The 21,416-nt window shown below is 40.6% G+C and overlaps 1 protein-coding gene across 9 annotated transcripts in view; it reads left to right on the forward strand.

Moving 5' to 3' along the window:
* The window catches only part of Mxd (MAX dimerization protein), a 234,844-nt gene that overhangs the window by 110,117 nt on the left and 103,311 nt on the right, over nt 1-21,416 (forward strand). For all 9 annotated transcript variants that reach the window (XR_011174154.1, XM_069121198.1, XM_069121196.1 and 6 more), the window contains exon 5: nt 8,937-9,051. Coding sequence is in view for 8 of the 9 variants with exons in the window: in XM_069121198.1 (XP_068977299.1) it covers nt 8,937-9,051 (115 nt within the window). In the remaining variant the exon portion in view is untranslated. The remainder of the gene's footprint in view (nt 1-8,936; nt 9,052-21,416) is intronic.

Genomic DNA, 21,416 nt, shown 5'->3' on the forward strand with positions numbered 1-21,416 from the left:
GTAAAAGTTAAACGTTTTTTTTTATCGTATACGAACATAATAGCGCGTAATTATTTGGCAAGATTTGGGAAGAAGTTTAAAACAGCTAAGACACGAAACAATTGTATTACTAATTTCGTTTTATTTTCCTTACTACTCGCAACAAATGTAATAAACAAACGCGATATGGACGATACACTTGGCTCTCGTATCTTGCAATCAACGGTATAATCGCGATACTGTTAAACGCCGAGAATCTTGAGACGCGATGTATGAATGTCGTTTCGTCGAACGAAGACTTACAGTCCCCGGGAAAACGTCGAAGTTAACGAACAAAGACCGTTCCCACGGAAGTAGCGCGGCCTGGAATGCCGCCGAACGACTTATGCCAGCCGACTACGAGAAAACGTAGAAGCCGATAATTAGTACATAAAAGCTGAAGCGTTACGGTAACACAGGCGGATAATGTCACTTACAAGGGTGAACGAACCAGAGTGCCTCGGCCAGACCAGACCAGACCATACGACACATTGCTTGTTTGTCTTGCTCCGGCGATTTCTTTTATCCGATCGAATTATCTACGTTCGAGAGCGTACGGAACATAACAACCGAACAAATGCCCGTGTTTTCGCGTTCCTATTGCGCGTGCCATCGTTGAAATTCTAATCGACTTTCGTCGTTGTACGGATTGTATTGTGCGCGATACGTAGCGAGCAAAGTGTTCGACGTTGATTGTTCATTGGGAATACGTTTTCTTGGATTTTCTTTCTTCGCGAGTGCAACGAGTGGATATGTGTAGGTGACGTGGAATTGATTTGTAAGAAAAACGTGGAAGAAAACGTGTACAGTCGGGGATAAAAGTGAGTGGACAGGTAGAGGAAACATGGAATCGACGAAGTTTCGTCGAATTAACACGTTACATGGGTATCGAAGTTTTATTTATTACACGTTCTCGTAGTTCATGTATTATTTAACGTATAATTCGAAATAATTAGATCGTCGTGTAAAGATTCTTCCACCACTATCTGTCCTCTTACTTTCGTTCCTGACTGTATCACCTGGAATGTAACAACGTTCTAAACTGTGAAGCGTGGAAATTAATTGCCTCTATTAAAATAAATTTTCTCATTATCCAACGACTTTGTTTTTCAATCGATTCTACTTTATAAATACCAAAGTGAAATTTGTTTTCTGGGTCATACGAGTTGTAAAACAAGTTTTCATTGACTTGCAACGGAGTTTTCGCTTAACAACCGTTCCACTTCCTCGTCTTTGAATTATTTTGCTTGCCGGTAACGTTCTTGGTCAGAACGGCAGATCGAATAGAGACGAAATGGGAAACAGAAGCACAGTGATAGAAAGGAGGCAATAGATGGAGAAAGGAATATGCAACAGGGACAAGGAGATGAACGTGCGATAGAATAGTCGGGAAGGGGTTGATGCAGATAGGAGAGAAGGGGCGGAGAAGTTACGAGGCTGTTTACAGGCGGCTGTTAAACCGATCTAACTCATGGCCGGCCAATGCACTCGCTGCAACCGCGGCGACGGCGTTCGCATGTTGCCCGATACAGTTCGTCTCAAAATTAATTCTTTTCCCTTTTCCTTTTTCCTTTCGTTTTTCCGCGACAGCTATATTTCCTAAACGGCTGTTACGAAGTATGACTAAATATGCAAATTGCTGGTATTTCGCATCTGAGCGATGTACAAAAATGAAAAAAAGAGATGCATATATGCGTAGCCTGTGTCGGTAAAGTAGTAACTGAACGCATGTATAGTTCATTGAATATTTAACGATCTCATTTAAACAATTTTATGGTCGACTAGAGTGCATAGAGTCTATTTTCGAAATGCCTTTGAGGTCAACAGCAGTACATACTACAATAAATACGTATACGTGTGTTATATTAATCGTAGAAGCGAAAGGATTAATGTGGGATATTTGTTAATATTTTCTTACGATAAAATTTGTAACGTATCTGTCATTTTCTATGTAGAATCGTTGAATATTATTTTTTTAGATTTTCGATAGTGTCGGTGTCTGGTGTTATAATTTTATTTCTCCAAGTCAGAAGCGTTTACGACATATGTTACTAGCTGGAAATGTTAATTCATCAACGTTTATTAACATCTTCGTTAACCTTTCTATCCTCGAATACTAGAATATACCGAAGATAATGTTTCAGATAAGTTTCGAGACGAAAATTCTTACCCAGAATTCTAAATCGCGAAATAGGAATACAGAGATTAGTCTGTGAAATAAATTGACGATTGAATTCATGATACTTTGCATGTGAAACTTCCAACGAGAATACGTGGAATCTTAAACGATTTAATAAATTCTCAAAGAGGCAAAACCTGAAGATACGAAGCACAAAGCGAAACCATGTGGATTCGACGTCGAATATTCCATCAGACCATTCGAACGATCTTCGCTATTCTTTGGGTGTTCGCCAGTCGGAGGCAAGCATCGCGAATTAATAATCGACGGTGAAAACGTTAATGATAACCACGCGTCTCCTACCTTCGTCTAGGACCTAGACTCTAACCTGAGCCCTTTGAACGCACAGCCAGGTACTCTCGACTTGGTCTTCACGAAGCACACCCGCTGACTTCGACACGAGAATTCCGCGCGAAGTATTTATTCATCAGGCTCTGGTACGCCTAACAGGCGGGACAGGAATTTCATAATGCCGGTGTCACACGGTCGTATCGATTGGAGGGCCGACCCGTGCTTCCCGGACTCTCGGCCCGCGGCAAAAATGTTGCATCGAGCTGCTCCGTCGAGAAAGGATGTCAAAGAATGATGAGGTTGATAGCATGGGAACGACGAGAATTTCTGACGTGGCTGCTGGCTGTTCCAGATAGAACAGAGTGAGAGAGAGAGAGAGAGAGAGAGAGAGAGAGAGATTATCGTGCTCCTCGTATTTTCCTCGTGTCCGATGAAGGTGGATCGCTGCTTTTGTTTGAATCTGTGGATTCTTATTTGGAGGATCTTTTGCTTAATTGTAAGTTTTACGTTAAGATCACTAAGTTTGTATAAATATCGAGAGACGAGAGATTTTGTTGGTTATAAATTTTGATTCGTGCGATTAATGTGCACGCACGCTAAATATTTTCGAAATCGAGGAACGTTTCTGTCTAAATGTTTATGGATATTGGTATGTGTCGATGACAGTGAGGAAATATTCAAGACAATCTAATAATAAGACGGTTTTGTATCTTGATGAAACGTTGCATACGTGTAGATAGTTGGTTAACTATCGGATTGTTTCATAAGTTATGGTAGTCTTGAAGTAACTTTCAAAGAATCTTCAGAAAACTTGGCGTTCGATGCAGCTGACTACATCGTTCATGTCAGAATCGTGGATATGAGTTTGCAAGACCTTCTAACGCCAATTTGAATACTACCATACGGTTCTCCAATTATCCTCAAACGACTTTGCATATCCTTATATGACTTTTAGACTATCTTTATTCCATCGATCATAAAACTTTGATTGATCCTGAAGCTACCTTAAACATTCTTCAGCTTATTTGGAATTACGTACAAGCGACTAAAAACTATCGATTCCTTTCTTGTCTGAAGTTTCGTGATACGGCCACGATATTAGACCGAACGATCACTTTCAATATACGGTGGCGAACAGTTTAGAGGTAATCGAGCGGGTATTCGCGCGCGTACACGAGTTGTTGGAGCGTGACGCTCTCGAGGAGAGGAACAGGTAAAAATAAAGGCTGGGAAAAGCATGGAAAAACAGCGAACGGGGGTGAATTCTGGCGAACGGGCCGCGTATAAGGGCGGCCGGCCTCTTTTAATAATTCAAACGAACCGATTACACGTTCCTTCTCATGGCAACAGCGCGTGGACCTAGTTAGAGGAGGATTACGGGACGCCGCGTCGGAGCGTTCGGTTTTCAAGCCGGCTGCTGCGCCTTTAAGCCGCTTACACTTTCGCCTCTGATGCACATCCACGTCCGAGTTCGCTTCTCTCTCTCTCTCTCTCTCTCTCTCTCTCTCTCTCTCTTTCTCTCCTCCCCCCCTCTCTCTCTCTCTCTGTATGTCACTATTTTTACGCGATCGCTAATTTTCTATTCGTTGTAATTTAAGCAACTTTCCATTACAGAAAAGGATTTTTCTTCGGGCAAACAATCCCATTATTTTCAAATACTTGGCATGAAAGAATTTAAGTATCTTTTTTTTTTTAAATGCTTAATTTAGGTAAGCTTGGCACAGATAATTATTCCGTAGTGAAAAGATGGTGGAATAAAAAGAATCCTTGGTTTAGTTTTGCGTAAGAGTAAATTAATTTTCAGTTTAATTAAATTCCTCTTGAAGCCTTTAGAATTTCTGAAAGTATGCCTGGATCACAAGGTCAACGTCTTTTTTATCTTTTTGTTACGGAACATGAACAAGTTAAATGTTTTATTTTCTTTCTCGAGTAAATGAATAAGAATTCACTCAGTTACACAGTTTCCACGCCTTCTTTTTCTCGACGGTGGTTTTTTTTATATTTGACTAATGTCGTTGAATCGTAGGATCGTTACCATATAGTCAATATACGATAGCTTTTATCTCACTTTCTCAAGGAAAGTTTAATGGTTCTAACTCGATTTTTATGGACGAAAGAACCACTGTCGTGTCGGATAATCGAGTGCCTGGAATCGAGTGCTTGTCGCGAGTTTACGCGATACGACTCGATGCTTGTACATAATTAATTTCGGCCGTTGTTACCGTGTGATTTAGTGGCCTCCGGTGACTGTGGCTGGCCGAGCTGTAAAACTAATTGCAATTAATTGTAATTACTGTGCGCTGTTATTGGCGAGTTTTTGATCGCACTTCTTCGTCTTCGTTTCGATGAGATTTCCGAGGAAAAGGATTGCTTTAGAATCAGGCTGATACGATATTCATTAAATTGTTACGATCATTACTTTGATTGATTTTTTATATCATTTTAAAATACTTGCAAATTAATGTCTAAAACGTTGTAAAGTTAAATATTTTAGAAGTTCATATTGCTCTAAGCAATTGTTTTTCGATGCAATTTCAAAAAGGAAATATAACTTCTACTGAAGCGTGTCTGACCATTGATTGTCTGATTTCCCTTAGCTGCTTTGCTTCGAAGCTGATCGAAACGATTATTTTCTCGATAAATCGTATTACGACGTACATCGTTACGATATTTGACATACCGAAAATGATGCACTAAATTACCTAATATTTTATTTTAAACTTTTCGTTACTTGATGCATCGTCACTTTGGTTAGTATATTTAGAAATTTATTTATCATCCACGTTAATTATTTAAATTATTCAAAAGGAGTTAAGGAAAAATCAGGAAGTCCATCGTGGAAACTATTGATCGGTGCAAAAGCGGTTTGGTCAACGTTCGTCTGAGAAAATCCGATGGCCACATCTCTGGAAATTGAATATCTTATGGCTGGATCGATAACCGGTTGACGCGTCCGAAACTCGCAGTACCTTCGACGAACAGTGTCTTCGTCTGGGAATAAAAAAATTTAATCAAGCATTTCGACCGTTTTGCGAGAGCGGAAAATTCCGACGAAATGAATTTATGGTCTATCGGAGAATCGAGTAAGGCGATGATTACGAGCTCGGCCGGCTATTCAATGAAAAATTTTTGCTCGCTTCGAGTTCGTCTTCGTTCGATAATTTAAGTAAAGTTTCACCAAATTGCAAAATAAGATGTAACTAGAAGATAATTCCTGTTGGACGTTCACAAGGGAACATACTTTGTGGAAGTTTGTTAATGAGAGTAGGAAAGATTTTGTGTCTCGCGACTTTATCAGGAGAATAAAAATTGCATTCTCACAACTTTGATGTGACGGTTAATATTTTTAAAGAAGGCTTAATATAAGATGAACTTTAGCTTTAAAAAATATCCTTTCAGCGAGATGATAAATGTCCCAGAACGTAATCTAATTTGTAAATTACACGTAAATTACAATACTCCGTTTCAACTTCCGCTGTAAATATCTCAAATTCTAAAAAATGCAAAACTCTACTTAAAACGAAACAAGAAATTACATTCACAATGATTATATTTAAATTACAACTCTCCATCTCGTACTCTCCAACGCAACAGTTTTAATTGTCAAAGGATTAAAAAAAAAAAAAAAAAAAAAAAAAACAGCAAACTTTATTTCAAACAAAACGAAAGGAGCATCATATTACAACCATAATAATTATACGTAAATCACAGTACTGCCATTACTAAAACGCAAGAACGTTGAACCAGGTTCCGGAACTGGTGGCGAAACTAGCTTTCGTTGGCGCGTCGTCGTCGCTTAAACGCAGAAGCCCTTCTCCTAAATGGCCGTGCATAACGCGTTTCGCGTCCAGAATGCATCCATCCAAGCCCGGAAACCGTCCACTCCGCGGCCCGCGAGACATAATACCGTTTGATGACGTCATTAAGCCGGAGCCAGCTTATTGTTTCTCGTAAAACGTACGTGCAAACGCGGTTGTGCGCGTCTCCAGACGTCTTTGCCTGGCCCGTTTCGTCGCCCGATGGCGAACAACGTCGCTGTCCTGAGAACCCCGACGTCGGCGGCGTCTCCATTTTCCACGGCGGAACAATAAACCGGGCATAAACTTATAATTAAATGGCTGTAATGGCGCGTGTTTGCCACACGTGACGCGCCTCCAACTTATTATTGTCGGACGCTCGAAATAAATCTTCGCGTCTCCGACCGTTCAATACATCTTCGTAGTTCCTTTCCGCGGAACTTGAGGGCAGTATCTTCTGGCCGATGGCGTATTTTTATGTTTTAACGTTGATTTGGATTTCATAGTTATTTTAATTTTATTACCTCTTGCGTATTCCAACGTTTTTTATGAATCAATTAATTCCGAAACGGAAAAACACTCGAAGAGATAAAAACGTGAATACAAAGCGAGAACAGCGGTACTAAGATACGAGATAAGAAACTTGCAAATGCAAAATTTCTACTTACAAATTCAAGCAAATTCATCTTAACCCTGCTACGGTTCTCGAATTTGTATATCGCAATCTCGCTCTGGTTCCTACGAATAAGAATACTTCCAACGTAAAATCGTCGATGGCAATTCTTTCGTATTTTCCTAAAACGTGACACACTTTTCGAAAAGCGTTGAAAAACGCTGCGTTGCGTCGAAAATGCCCAAAAGGACGCAGCAGGATTTAATCTCAAAACTTCCTCGTCGATATATAAAACGCTTGGTACCTTAAACTCTTGCGGGGAAAGAATTCAAACTGCGCCGATAATCGAATCAGTCGACCGATATCTTTTCGCCGTACGAGATCTCTGCAAAAGTGGAAAAAAAAAAGAAAAGGATCAGTCCTTTTTCACCTGGCTTGGTGCAAGCCATTCTCGGGTCGAATGGAAATAATTGCCCGCTTTGGTATTCCGGCTGTATGTTTATCGCGCGATTCGTTTGGCTAATGGGCCATGATGGCCGCGATAATCGGGATCTTATCGGTTTCTTCCGGACACTTTCGCGGCGAGCGACTCTCTGCACGAGGTCGGCGTGCCGTGGGGACGCGCCATGGGGATTCCCCCGTTCAATTTCGCCGTCTGTTTGCCGGCTGGATTCCGCTCCATTCGTCGCTGGCCGGTCTACGTGACGCGAAAAACGAATGCCACCCCGCGGTTTTCCCGTGGCCCGTGGGTAATTCGAAAACCTCCGGACAAGACGAATCGAGGCCGCGTGAAATTGCTCCGCGTTGGTCAGACTACCATAGCTTTACTGTCGGAGTTTCGAGAGATAACGTAAGATGGGTTGGCTGCTTGATTCCGCGAGGGTGGGTTTAACGGTACCGTGTAATTGGTGGCGCAGTTGCATCTATTTATTTACGTGGCAGATAAATATTGCTAATTAGTTCGTGTAACTGATTTCAATGTTATTTATAATGTACTTCGCCATGGTGAATCCACAAATAGGCTATGGATTTTTATGCATTTATGGGAAATTCGAAGACGTGGAGATATGCACATGGCACATAATACGCAAAAGTATACGAAATAGCAGAGTGTCCTTTATGAGATCTAGAAGATCTTTTTCTCGAATTGTATTTATAGAAGTATGAACTTTCGTAGAAACTTGTACCCTAGACGTAAGTATCAGGGCATTTATTTGTGACATTTATTAGAAAACGCTAGAAAATTCTGTTTTATTTGGTATTTTATATCATAAGGTACATACAATGCGAATGAAATACGAGGGGGACATCATTAGAGGAACAGTGGTAGAAAATTAGAATATATACTATTAGCCATAAGATAGAATAAGGACGTACACTCGTTACATTTATTGGAAAATGCTAACAAATTCTGTGTTATTCAGTATTTCACATTACAAGGTATATACGACCCGAATGAAATAGGAGCGAGACTTAGAGGGACAATGGAAGGAGATTAGGGTATATACCATCAGTCATAAGTAGTATAAAGACGTACACTCGTTACAATTATTGGAGAGCTGTAACAAATTTCACTTCGTGCTGTGCGATAAAAGTGAAAAATTACTACGGACGTATTAATTGATTATTAATGGACTATAATCTTCTTATAAAATATATATTATGCATGTGTAATAGAATTAAATTTTTCTCGTTTATATTCGCTGCTTCTCTGGATGGTTTAAAGTATGGGGAATTTTAAGGATTGAAAGAAAATTACTATAATAAGCAAATTAATAAAGTCTGGATATTAAGATCTCTAATTAAGATTAAGTGTTCGCTATAATTCGACCATCAAACGTATAACGTGGCTCGAGATTACAGATTGTTATATTAGGATCGTATTAAAATTATATTTCCTATAATAGTTTCGCAGAAATGAAATTTACGTAAATCCTGTACGGGATGTGAAAATTTAAGAATGTTATTTTTTATAAATAGAGATCAGAGAAATCGTTGTACACGGTATATTAAATGTTTAATTGGATTTTTGTTGCAGGAGGGCACACCTCAGAAATTGCCTCGAAAAGTTGAAGGTGTTGGTTCCGTTAGGTCCTGAAACCTCACGACACACCACGTTGGGTCTCTTGACCAAGGCCAAGCGTTTTATCAAGGTAACACTGCGAATTTATTATCGTAATTCGTACCGTCAAAAACGAAGGTACATTTTATTTACACATTTTACGATTTACTACTTTTAAATCAATAGTTTCAAACATTTTACCATTTATGCTGTTAAATCGATTATTGCACACATTTTACAACCTGTACATTCTCCCAAATCGCAGCAGATCAGATCGAGTTCTTAAAAGAACACATTCTCGCGTCGTTTCCGCCCCAAAAGTTCAATTGCTTCAACTTCCAAATCACGAAATGTCTCGATAATCGTTGATCACGCTAGTTGAACACTAAAGTCATTCGAATCTCTCCGCATCGCACGACGCTTTTCCGCTCGACCGCGAAGTCCTCGTCAATGAAACGCATTATTCTTCCCGACGATCTTCCGCCTCTACCTAATCTCCGCGAAGCAAGTTCGTGCAAACAAATACACCAAAATTGCCCATAAAACTGTGCGAGAGGCGGGGTACGGGTGGTTTGAATATTTCATGCGGTGTTCCGCGAAGAAGCCGCGGTTCGCGAGAATCAACGAGCAAGAAGCACTTACGGAAAACATCAAGCTGCTTCTCCGCTGTATCTATGCATCTTCGCCTACACACCAGTCGAAAAGAAAGAGAAAAAAGCCAAGTAAAAAGAAAGGAGGGAAGACAAGAAAGTGGAGATGGGGGGATGGGAAGGGAGGAGAGATTTCTGGGTGGAAAGGGGGTCGGGTAATTAGCAAGAAAGATGGCGGAAAAGATGGCCGAGTGTGAAAAGAATCGCGGTCGAGCACGGTCGATAAAGAAGAGAGATAGAATGAAAGAAGTCCAGGGGCGGACAAATAAAGTATTACACCGGTCGTCTAGTCTCTACGAAATACGAACGAGATGCGCCCCTTTTGCCTTACCCTTAGATGTTCGGTCTTTTTCCATCGTTAGAAATCAGCCTGTTCTTCGTTTCCTCTCTTTCGTCTCTTCAACTTCTCGTTTCTACGATTTTACTCTTTGTCTTTGGTTTCTTCGCTTTTTGCAGTTTGCCCCTTCAATTTTTGTTCGTTTCTTCGACTTTTTTCTGCTCTTGGATTCTCCTTCCTCCCTTTCACTTTAGTTTTCATGTTTGATTTCTTTGCTCTTTCCAGTTTCACTCTTCAATTCCTTCCCTTTCCTTCGTTCTCTGCCCTCGACACTCTTCGTTTTTTCGTCTACTCTTATCTTGCTCCACGATCCATCTTTTTCCTCTCTCTTTCCTCCTTTTCTTCGATTTTATTCTTCATTCTTGGAGTTTGACTCGCAGATTCTCCTTCTTTGTTTGATATCAATTTAGTCGATAGCTGACTTGGTTTTGTCTCTTTCCTTCGTTGCTGGCTCGACGATAAATCGCGGCGTTAACGAGCGACTGGCCTTAGATCGCTAATTAGTAAATCTTACCGTTTGAACGCTATATATATATGTCTGGGTACCTATAGGTTTGTTGCAGCTTTCGATAGGTCGGATTTTAACGTGTACGCGATCCGGGTTTCGTGATATGTCAGGTTTATACCAACTAGCAGGGAAGGCTCTTTTGGTTGGTGAACGTGTAGGTCTGCCGTGAGACGTAATCGATAGCATGGGAAGCTACAATCGTTGATCGTGGGACTGGAGACAGTGGGGTTTTAATAATTGATATATTTTATTGAAGCAAGATATTTCCTGTACTTTGCGTAAGAAAGTTGATAGGAACTGCTTCGTGCAATTCAAGAGTCTATTCGATACATCAGGGACACGCGTTCTACTGATATTAATTTTAAAATATACAAGGTGTCTCATATCACTGACACAAATTATAGCTATAAATCAACCGAAGATAAGGTAAAACCAAGGATGAACTAAAGAAATATATCGAATGAACATATTTTACTATATTTTGAACGATTATCTAAATTCCCTAGGTTTCAGGAATTTATTCAATAGTATTCTTTCGCTCATTTTCGACACATTGCCAGAAAGCATATTTTAAATCCGAAGAAAATGTGCAAAAATTCCAGTTGATTCGTATAATTCCTATATTTACAAATTTCATATTGAACATCGTTAAAACATTACAAACAGTTCCCGTTTATTGAAACGAGATCAAGATCGAAATAATTAAAATAAATATTTGAGGACCGTACTGCAGGTTAATTCTGTGATATTACTCAACCAGCTAATTAAGCCAGGTCAACGTTAACGCAAATATTCCACTCGAAACAAAGGTTCCACGTGGGTGGAATATTTGCGCAAAAGCACAAAGAAAAAATGGACAAGTCGTACGCATTACCGTGGATCGTTCTAGATGAAGGAGATCCGGGGACGTGGATCGACGCGAACAGAGAAGCGAGTGCAATAGGAATGGAGGACAGAGTGAAATCTTGGCGCGGATATCTAATGCACGGCCGCGTAATGTACAGGTACCTGCAGCGGCTCGGATTGATGTATACCGAGAATCTCCCACGCGGACTCTGTATGCATGGGCGAACGGTGGATACGCGCCGTTGCACGCTGTTCTCTGTGTAAACCGTGGCCTGCAGAGAGAAACGGAGCGACAGCGGTTGCGCGGGTAGACGGGAGACCAGGGAACATAGACAAACACGCGTGCATAGTCATAGGCGATGCACGCACGCACGCCACGCTGCACGCCATTGTGCTGGCCAGCCTGTAATTTACTAACTACGCATCCATTGTCCATCGCCACTCTCTCCTCGCCGCGACACCTTAGCCAACCTTCCTCGTAGACCTCAAGGGGAATGTCTTGGTTTCTCTTTTGGCTTCTCTCGACCCACGAAAGTTCTCGTTGCGTCTATTCGCATCAGTCTTCTGTTGGATTTTCTGGTTGCTTCGATCGATGCGTTATTAGCGTTTACGTTGCAAATATGGTTTGATTAAATGTACCGAGTGAATTTGCACTTATTTGGATGTGAAGTTGCATTGCGCGAAGGCAGAGAACACCACGTGCATGAACACGGCAGTTCGGTTAGTGTCCGACTGGTTGAACTCGTATCGACTGAATCTACTGATCCGAATGCGAAGTTCTATTATGCGAAGGAGAAATAATAGCAAGGAGAATTGGTGCATTGTAGTTGTATGACGAACAGTTTCATATTGGCAGGTTTAGGTAAACCGAAAGTTGAGAGATTCGAGATCGAGTTAAATATGTTTCTGGGAAAAATTTGTATTGTGAAGTAGAATGAACGAAAGCAAGACTTTAGACGAGACTGTCTTCAGACTGAATATGTCTGATCGTGCCTTCAGATCTGTATGGGAATACGGCGAATAGATAAAGATCCAGGTTCTAGGATATTCAAAACGGTACGAACTCTGCACTTTTCATTAAATAATTGGAAAAATCCTGCAGCGAACAGCGTACCACCTGTTTCCATTCTATCCTTCTCCCGCGAATATTTTTCCCCTTCCGTCTTTGTCTCTAACCGACCCCCTCTCGCCCTCTTCCTGTTCTTCTTTATTATTTTCTTCGCTAAGAAAGATTAAACCTCGCCCTATCGCATCCACCGTATCCTCACCTTTCACCCTCTTTCATCTTCCAACTATTTATCTTTCTCCTCTTATCTTCCTTCCCGTGTCACTTCCGCTCTCTTTTATTTAGGGCAATATTCCATCGCGAAAAAAGATCTTCTCCATTCTCGCGTTTCGATTCAATGTTTCTTTATTTTTTATTTCCTGTTCTCATTCTCTGTGAAGAGAATTTATTTTCTGTTTGTTCCCCATACTTTCCAATTCTTAATTTTTTCTAATTTTTTTTTTGTTTAAATAATTAGTGTTGTATTATTTCTCTCTCTCTCTCTCTCTCTCTCTCTGCGTGTGTTTGCATGTTTCTATGTTTGTACGTTGTATGTTTCTGTGTTTTACGTTTGTAGAGTACTGAGCAAAATGGAATAATAAGATGATAAATATTCCTTGTGACGCGTAACCAGCACGATACAGCTGCATCGAGTACGATGCACCGGTGCAACGCACCGAAGCTCGCGGAAGAAGAAAAGTGGGACTGCGATTGCGTTAAGGAACACGACAATGGTTGGCTTCCGTTTCACGAATAATATCGCGAGCCTCTGTAATAGAGGTGACAACGACTCAGCCGTTCTTGAAACGCTGCTTCAACTCTACGAACGATAGGAAGCCATATACTTTGAAACAATTATAATTCGAAAGATAATTAGTCGAATAATCGTTAGATGATGTGACCTCAAATATCGAATAGTTAATAATTTCCTATGTCACGTTGATTTATTAAAAAATTTATCTTCCTTGGTTGCATCACTTTCTGAGTAAATTAACAATACATGGTTATAGGCTAAACGAATAGATTTTGTTTAACATATTTTTCACGTTCATAGAATCGGAAATGAATCTTTAAAAAAAAAGCATTCCCCTCCAAGAGGTGTTTTTTCATTTTTATTTCACTACCACAACCTAATATTGGTTCTTATATTATGTTAGAATGCTTGTAAAGTAGCATCTGAAATATTGTAAAATTACATATTTTAAACGTTTATATTTCTCTGAACAATTGTCGCTTGAAACAGCTTCGAATAAAGGGAATATCAAGACGCGTCTGATCATTGACTGTCCGATTCTCCTTATCTTCTTTGAGTCGCGTAGGCGGCTCGAACGCTTAGTTTCCAAATACACAAATTGTCTCAGACAATTTGTAGATTGCTGCGACGTTTGGTACGCAAAAAACAACGTTATAAATTATCTGATATTTTATTTCTAATTTTTCATTACTCTTTGCATCGCAAAGGTTACTTCGAAACGTGTGGAACCTCTTTTATGGTATTCTTGGATAGCTTCGGATTACCATCTAAGACAGTGTGAAACGAAAAATAAACTAAGTTACCGATCAATATAAAAGATATTCGATGCGCATGGAATTTTTATTTTATTATTACGATATTAATGTAGAATCTTTCTTTCAACCTAACCTCGGTTTACCATATGTATAAAATTCGGCTAGAAATCGCATCAAAATCATTGGAAAACCGGAGGGCAATCCGTCAGGGTATCGCGATGGCTCGGTGACATAATAAACAGTGAAATTTAACGTGGCAGCTGCATGCCGTGATTCGTATTCCGCGTGACACGCCGCGAGCGTACGTCGTATCAGGCTTTATTGGCCAGTGGGACATATACGTAGGTTCCACCTTGCGTCAAGGCAGGATGCAACACTACGTGGAATATAAACTGGCGTTATTCGATCGAAGAATACGCACGCACTATCACATAATGCCTCTGTGTCAGCATTTTATCTACATTATTCAACCACCATACGGATACGCGTTTCACCGTATTAGTGTCTTGAGATAATTGCAGGAAACGCTTTCGCACCAACCAGAATCGTCATGATACTTCCATGGGAGTCATTGGCCTGCTATTGTCGTTTTTATCTAACTTTCTTCGCTAATTCTGTTAATGTTTAAATACCTAATGTTTAAGATCGATTCGCATCCTAAACAAGATTAAATAATTACATTAGGTTAAAGATATTATCTCACCTCTGAAATTACACATCTTTCTTTTATTAAAAATATCTGCCTTCTAAGTTGTTTGATGTTTTAAGTTGTTGTTAAGATGTTTGTGCCAATACACACGGTGCGTTGCTGCTGAAACACTGGAAAACAAAACCGCAATATTTGTGATAGCAGCCTTACCTTGATCGCATCATATGCGTCACTAAAGTTGGATATGCGATGGTTAGACATAGACTACATATTTTTCCAGATAATCTCATTTTCCTTTTATTTCCTAATATTGAATGATTGATCCAATTGAAATATTGAACATCGAAGTTTTTACTTATTGTTGGCAATTTTTCCAAAAAAAAAATAAGTTACTTTCTATTACTGTGTTCTTTTTTCTAAAGTAAAAATAATAAAGTAGTCGAAACAATTAATTGGCTGAAAGCGTTATTTTCATTTCTTATTACAGATAATCTATAATTTCGATAAAATTTGTCCAATTCAGCATAGTTTCCCACCATATTACGCAGAACAACATGCATTTCCATAGCACGAAGACCCGTGACACGTGCCTAAACGTTCCACATACCCGCCACTAACGCAAAGTTTCTAACATTTGAGTCACTCGATCGTCACCTCGACTTGCTAATTGAAAGATAAACTCTCTGGATCGTTCGAGGGCCTATCGCGGTTCCCATATCGAAAGCATGTTTCTCTCGGCCATGGCATTGTTTAAAACTGATTGTGCTATCGCACGTGTGCGTCATGTGCATTCTCTGTCCCTGCCTACACTCCAGGCTGACCAACGTGGACACGCACATGCATATTGCAGCGAGCTGCACAACCCAGAAACGAACGACCGTGGATGCATCAAGTAATGAATATTCCGTTTCTACGCGTTACGCGCGCCCCGGCTTCGTTCAGCCGCAGCCCATTAATTCGAAAAATCTCCATCGATTTGCAGCGAATATATTAGCGTTGTTGATGGACGATGGAGTTTTTTTTGTGCAGGGGAACTGTCGGATTATGCAATTGTGTAGAAAATTCTTCTGAATTCAAAAGTCGAAGGATTCTTATCGGTAGATCGCGGGCTTTCGTGCATTTATAGGAATTTCGAAGGTATAAAATTGTACAGATTGTTCATGATACGGGAAAAGATACAGAGTATGCAAAGCGCTTAAAATATCACGGCGCTTTTTATAATACTCGAAGAGTAAAGAATAATCTTCTATCCAAGCTGTACTTTTTTCATCGTATTCTCGAAAATCTAAATTTGCATAAAACTCTGTATGTAATATAGAGATAGATATAACGTAACATAGCGCTTTCTGTGATACTTGACGGATAGAATAATATTCTACCGCGATTCTATTTTTTTAATCGTATTCTCAAAAATCTAAATTTGCATAGAAATTTGCATAGTAGTCTATATATTTACAAGTTTTGTATAAGTTATATAATAGAAGTTATATGATGCAAAGGTGACTGATTTGTTCATCAACTCCTAGCACAAGCCACCGTACTTAGAAACGTGAAATTTTCGCAGTATACTCCTTTTGAGATGTAGACGTAGGATAAAAAAAATTGTTGGGAATAAAAAACCTGAAAGAGTAAAAAAGATACATATGCCACGAGTTGCTAAAGTCGGGAATGTGAAGTTCCGTATACGAATTTCTCATTAAAAATAAGCAAACAGGTGTTTGCGCGTTTTTCGAAATTTAACTGCTGAAGGGTGTTTAAACAGAGAGTAATAAACATAAATGAAAATACTGTGCGGACGAAATCGCGAACGCGCAGCTAGTTATAAAACACTCTTTTACTGGTTTTAAATTAAATACGGCAGCACCGCGAGTCATTGAACGCCAATTTCTGTGAAAATCATGAAAATACGGATTGAAAATTCGCAGAAATTCAGGCGTAAAATTTAATTGTATTTAGCAGATGTTTCATCTGAAAGAATACAGCCGATCGAAGGAAAATCTGCAGTTTTATACTTACGCACTGCGAAGGGTTATTCGATCTTATCGAACGAGATACTCAAGAACCTTCGCCTTTTTCCAAACATAAAATTCCTTTTACAAAACGTCGCCACGTTCGTCCAGGTAATGAAAAATCGAACTCCCGGAGCATCCATCGATCTGTTCGCAGGAAACTAAAAAACGAGCCACCTAATCAGACGAAACACACGTTCCTCGAGCGAACTCACACTTCGACAAGATCCAATTTGTCGTTGGAAAATTAAGGAACGTCCTGATGTCTCCCTCGTCTCCTCTTTTCTCCCACCGATTCCCTTCGACCATTCGAATTATCTAACCTTTGACACAGGCCCGGGACTCGACAAACGCGAGGCCAGCAAGAGGAAAAAGAGAGCAGAAGCAGAGATGCTTTTTTCCTGACAATTAAACACAATTGTCGCTAAGCGGCAGCGTCCGTTCCCGGACATTAAATATCCCCCGAACGAAGAAGGAAGCAGAGAGAAAACGAGAAAGAGAGAAAATATATAGCAACGGCTCGGGGATACGGTTGAGCCGTAGGAAGAATTTATGTTCGCTCGTCGCAGGAAAGTCCAACGAGTCGGTGCGAGCTGATTTCACCGAAGCAAATTACTTCTTTAAATCGAGCAGACGCACGCCTCGACGCGATCCATTTCACTTTCCTTCGTGGCGGAAGCGGCCGAAAAGGAAAAATCCACGTGTCCCTTTCTTTTACAGGCCCGTTTTACGGATTCTCGCTCGACACGACGTCGATTCGATTTGCCGTCGCGCAACATTTGCTACCTCTGCTATCTCTGCATTACTTTAATCTCCCAATCCTGATCTTCTAAAAGCATTCGCGGAGATTTTGGGAAGTTTCTTCCCCCGGAATCTGTTTTGTTTGGGTCCGCGAGCTTCTCGCGAGTCGCGAGACATTTTGAAGTATTCGGATAATTTTTCGAAACTTCTCGAGACTTTTTTCGGATTAAGAAATAGGCGATTAATTTCTTTTATTTTGGAATTAGTCTTGGAACGATTTGGTACTTCATCTCTTCAGGATGTGTTCGTTGAATCGTGTTCTGTGGCTTGTGGCAGGTTTCAGCGCGTTTGTATGATTGTTGGAAGTTCTTGAACTGTTCTTTCGGATCGAAAAGCGAGTCAACTGCTCCCATTTTGAAGGAGATACAATTCTAAAGGGAAAAAGAAATTCCTTGATCTTCGAGGTTAGTGGATCAATTTTGTAGTATTTAAAGTGTATAAAATCGGTTGTTTGTTTTAATCAATTTAGCATGCAGGCTGTACATATCGTAACGTCAGAAACATCGCATCAACAGTAACTTGGTAAGAGAATTTTTAGATCTTCCTTTGTCTATCTATATGTAATTCCATAATGAAACCAAATTCTGCGAAAAATGAACGAGCATCTAAACACTTTCGCACGATAATGTACATATCGAAAAGAGTTCAAAATTGGCTCGAAATATCCTTACCGAAAAACATTCTGTGGCCTGAGAAAAGCCAGCTATAAAAGGATCGAAAGGGTGAGGTCACCAGGATTGCAGATAAGAGACATCGTTCGATACGCGCGTGTGTGTACTGTCCTGTGCTTCTTCCTTCGGCTTGATATGAGTTTACAACGTAGATAAGGTTGGTTTCGAAGCGGTCGAGCCCTGGCTACTGTCGTAAAATGCGCGGAAGCCGGCTTAAAAGCGAGGCTTCCACCGTTCCGTGCTGGGAAACTCTAATCGTCGCTACTCTAAAGCGCCGCTTTCTATCCACCGTCTCGCGCGTTCTTCCACGCTCATTCACTCGACAATAAATTATCCGCGTAATCAAAATGGTAACTGACGCTTTCGACTGATTTTTATAGATCGTTTTGTAAATATTTAAATCGTTCGATCGAACAATTACAACGATCAAACGTTTGACGAATCGCTTGATTGAACGATTTAAATATTTAACGAATAATTCGATCAAACACTTTACACCTTAAACTCCTGCTAAAGCTCAAACTCATCCTCTACTATACGTCGTATCATATACTGTCAAATTAAATTTAAATATTGTAAGTTAAATTTAAATTTAAGCATCGTGTAAAAACTGTAGATGTAGAAAAATACATAAGATTCAGCGAAACGTCCACCGCAACAGAAACTTTCTTAACCGGTGTAATTACCTCTCGGTTAATTTTTGAGACATAATCGGTCACCCAACGAATCTTTATCAGACTGGAGCTCTCGAAACTTTGCAAGTTACCCTAATCCCCAAGAAACCAACAGCAAAATGAAAGAGAACGGAGCAACGGACGCGCACCAATTTCCAAACTATCCCCTGCGAGCGTACGCATTAACTCTACAATTTCAACGTCGCAACACAGTATCCAACGGTATCTTTTGTTCCGCCCCCTTATCCAGCATTTTTTCTCATCAGCGACGCGACCGACCGGACGTTTCCTTTGTCCCGTTGGTCCTCGGTAAGTCGCAGACAATTTTGTCCCGCTTTCTAATCGCCACCCTCGCCATTATTCCCTGCCATTCCACGGCTCGCGCCAATTGCTTATCTTTGTATCTCCTGCGCCCTGTCGACTCGCGTCTTAGCTTTTTCCCGGGGCTCTCTTGTTCCCAGGCGTTCCTCTCTTCTCTTTCGAACAGAGAAGAAGTGATTACAGGGGAGCCGAGCAACGTGTAGTGTTCTGGAAGGGTGTCATAAATCGCAGACGACTCCTTCAATTCCTCTCTCTCTCCCTTTTTCTCTCACTTTTTTCCCTCTCTCTCTCTCTCTCTCTCTCTCTCAGTTCGTCTCTTCGATCGCGCACGCTCTATGCAGCCCCGTTTTCCTCTTACCTCGCGCTTATTTACATGCTACCTTCTTCTTTCGCTTCTCTTTCGATTTCTTCCGGCTTTTGTTTCTTTTGTTTCGCCGGGTTGTTGCGGATTTTCTTGGGAAAAGGGGAAGGACGAGTTTCGACGAGCAGTAGGTGGACGAGCGAAATGGAAATCTACGTGGAGGTTTAATTTCGTGGGGATGTTGATATTGAAAGCATCGAATTCTTAAAAATGGCCAGACTCATTTTTAACTGTTAAAGAGGATATACCGGCGACAAACTTTAACGGTATTGGCCTCTTGTAGTCGAACCTCGGAAAAGTCATTTTCAGGTTCGACATTTCATACGTACCTTCCTAGTAAATAGCAGATAATGCACTCTCCTCTCTCGTCGGTTCTCAATTCTTCATCGATTTCTCTCGAATCTCAAAAGGATCGTACCGCTATAATACGTATGTATGCTTGTTCCATTTTCTCCACTTGTGTGCAGCGTAGGCATTTTTTAACGCTCGCAAATATATGTCGTTTTAAAGGTTACGCTTCAGCGATCATTTCGACAAAGATCTGGCAAAAATCACTTTGAAAAATAAAACCGAACGTGTCGGGAAATAAAGAACGTATTAAGTGCACAGTGGCTACAAGTATTTGCCCCACCCTTGCATCTATCGTAGTGTCTATATACCGATTAATTAAATCCAAGTAGGTATGAACCCTTTCACTGCTCTAACCATCATAATACATTCTGTGAGATGCGTATCCGTCATGCTAAAGTCGTACATTTACGGATCCCACGTAGCATAGATCCACACGGTATAATCAATCAGTTGGAAAATTCATCCATTTTCGAGCACCTTGTCGGCAGAATAAATATTCAACAGCGAAAGAATTAACGTTGTATTGCTACCAAAGTTTGATAACATGAAAATGAAATGTACAGAACCTCGGTAAAAATCTTCGTTGAAAAGGAAGGCTATGTCCATGTGCTTCTCGTAGCCACTCTAACTTATATGCAAAAAATAATCGACTCTAACGACTGCGAGTATATAATCGCTAACAAGCAGATACTACAAGATGGGTAAATAAATATTTTTCCCGGATAGTCCTCGATTCGCACGAATGAAGGGTGCTCGAAGCTACTTTGCTCTAGCAACCCTTGCTCGATTGCTCACCGTGGACAGCGTTCACTGTGGTCACTCGGTGGTTGCTAGTGGTCACTTTACCCAAAATCGTTTCCGACGACTACTCGACTATCGTGAACGTTTCTGGTGGTTCCCTTTCGATTCCAACTACTTTCGTGGACAGTGTCCATTCCGGATCAGTGGTGGGAGATAATCTATCACCTTACCGGCTTCCCTTCGGCAGTACCTTGCCGAGGTACACTCTACCGTGATTAAATTGCGACTTAGAAGAATTTCTACGTGCTGGCAAGCAATCCTATCAAGACAGAGAGTATTCCGAGGTGAATTCTACGAACTAGAAATCCCTAGGCTTCCGAGGAAGGAATTTCAGAAGCGAAGGAGAACGGAGAAGCGTGGCGAAGTAAGACACGTTTTATTTAAGTCGAGAAACTAATATCCGTAATTCCATATGTAATTGTAAGCCGCTGTGATCGTAACAGCTGCTCGTTTATCCTCTGTCAAGTTCCGATTGGCCGTTCGGGTCCAGCCAGTAGCTCAACAAGCATCGCAACCGAATTTAGTCCGCGAGATGTACCGTAACAGAAAGAAAGTCTCCGCTAAAGCGAATCGGTGTACTTTGTTCTTAATCGTCAAAAATTCTAAGAATAATTAGACGCATAGAACCTGCAGACTCGATACACCGCGACACTGCGTTTGTAGTATCGTGAGTTTGACGTCGATGGAGGAAAATATCACAGGGGAACGACCATACGTACGTAGCTGACGACGTGTGAAAAGGAAATTTCAACACTGCGATCGGTGCAAAGACGAAGGGGAAGTAACTTTAGAAATAAAAAAGAAGGGCGCGAGGAAAAGGGTCGTTGCGAGAGAAATCGAAAAATGTATCGAACAAAAGACTTTATCGTTCTAGCGATAGTAAAATAGTTCGAGAAATTCGCAGTGTTTCTATCACGAATTCT

This window comes from Bombus flavifrons, chromosome 10 (genome assembly GCF_040668555.2).
Source record: "Bombus flavifrons isolate JBK064 chromosome 10, iyBomFlav1_principal, whole genome shotgun sequence".
Taxonomy (NCBI): Eukaryota; Metazoa; Arthropoda; class Insecta; order Hymenoptera; family Apidae; genus Bombus; species Bombus flavifrons.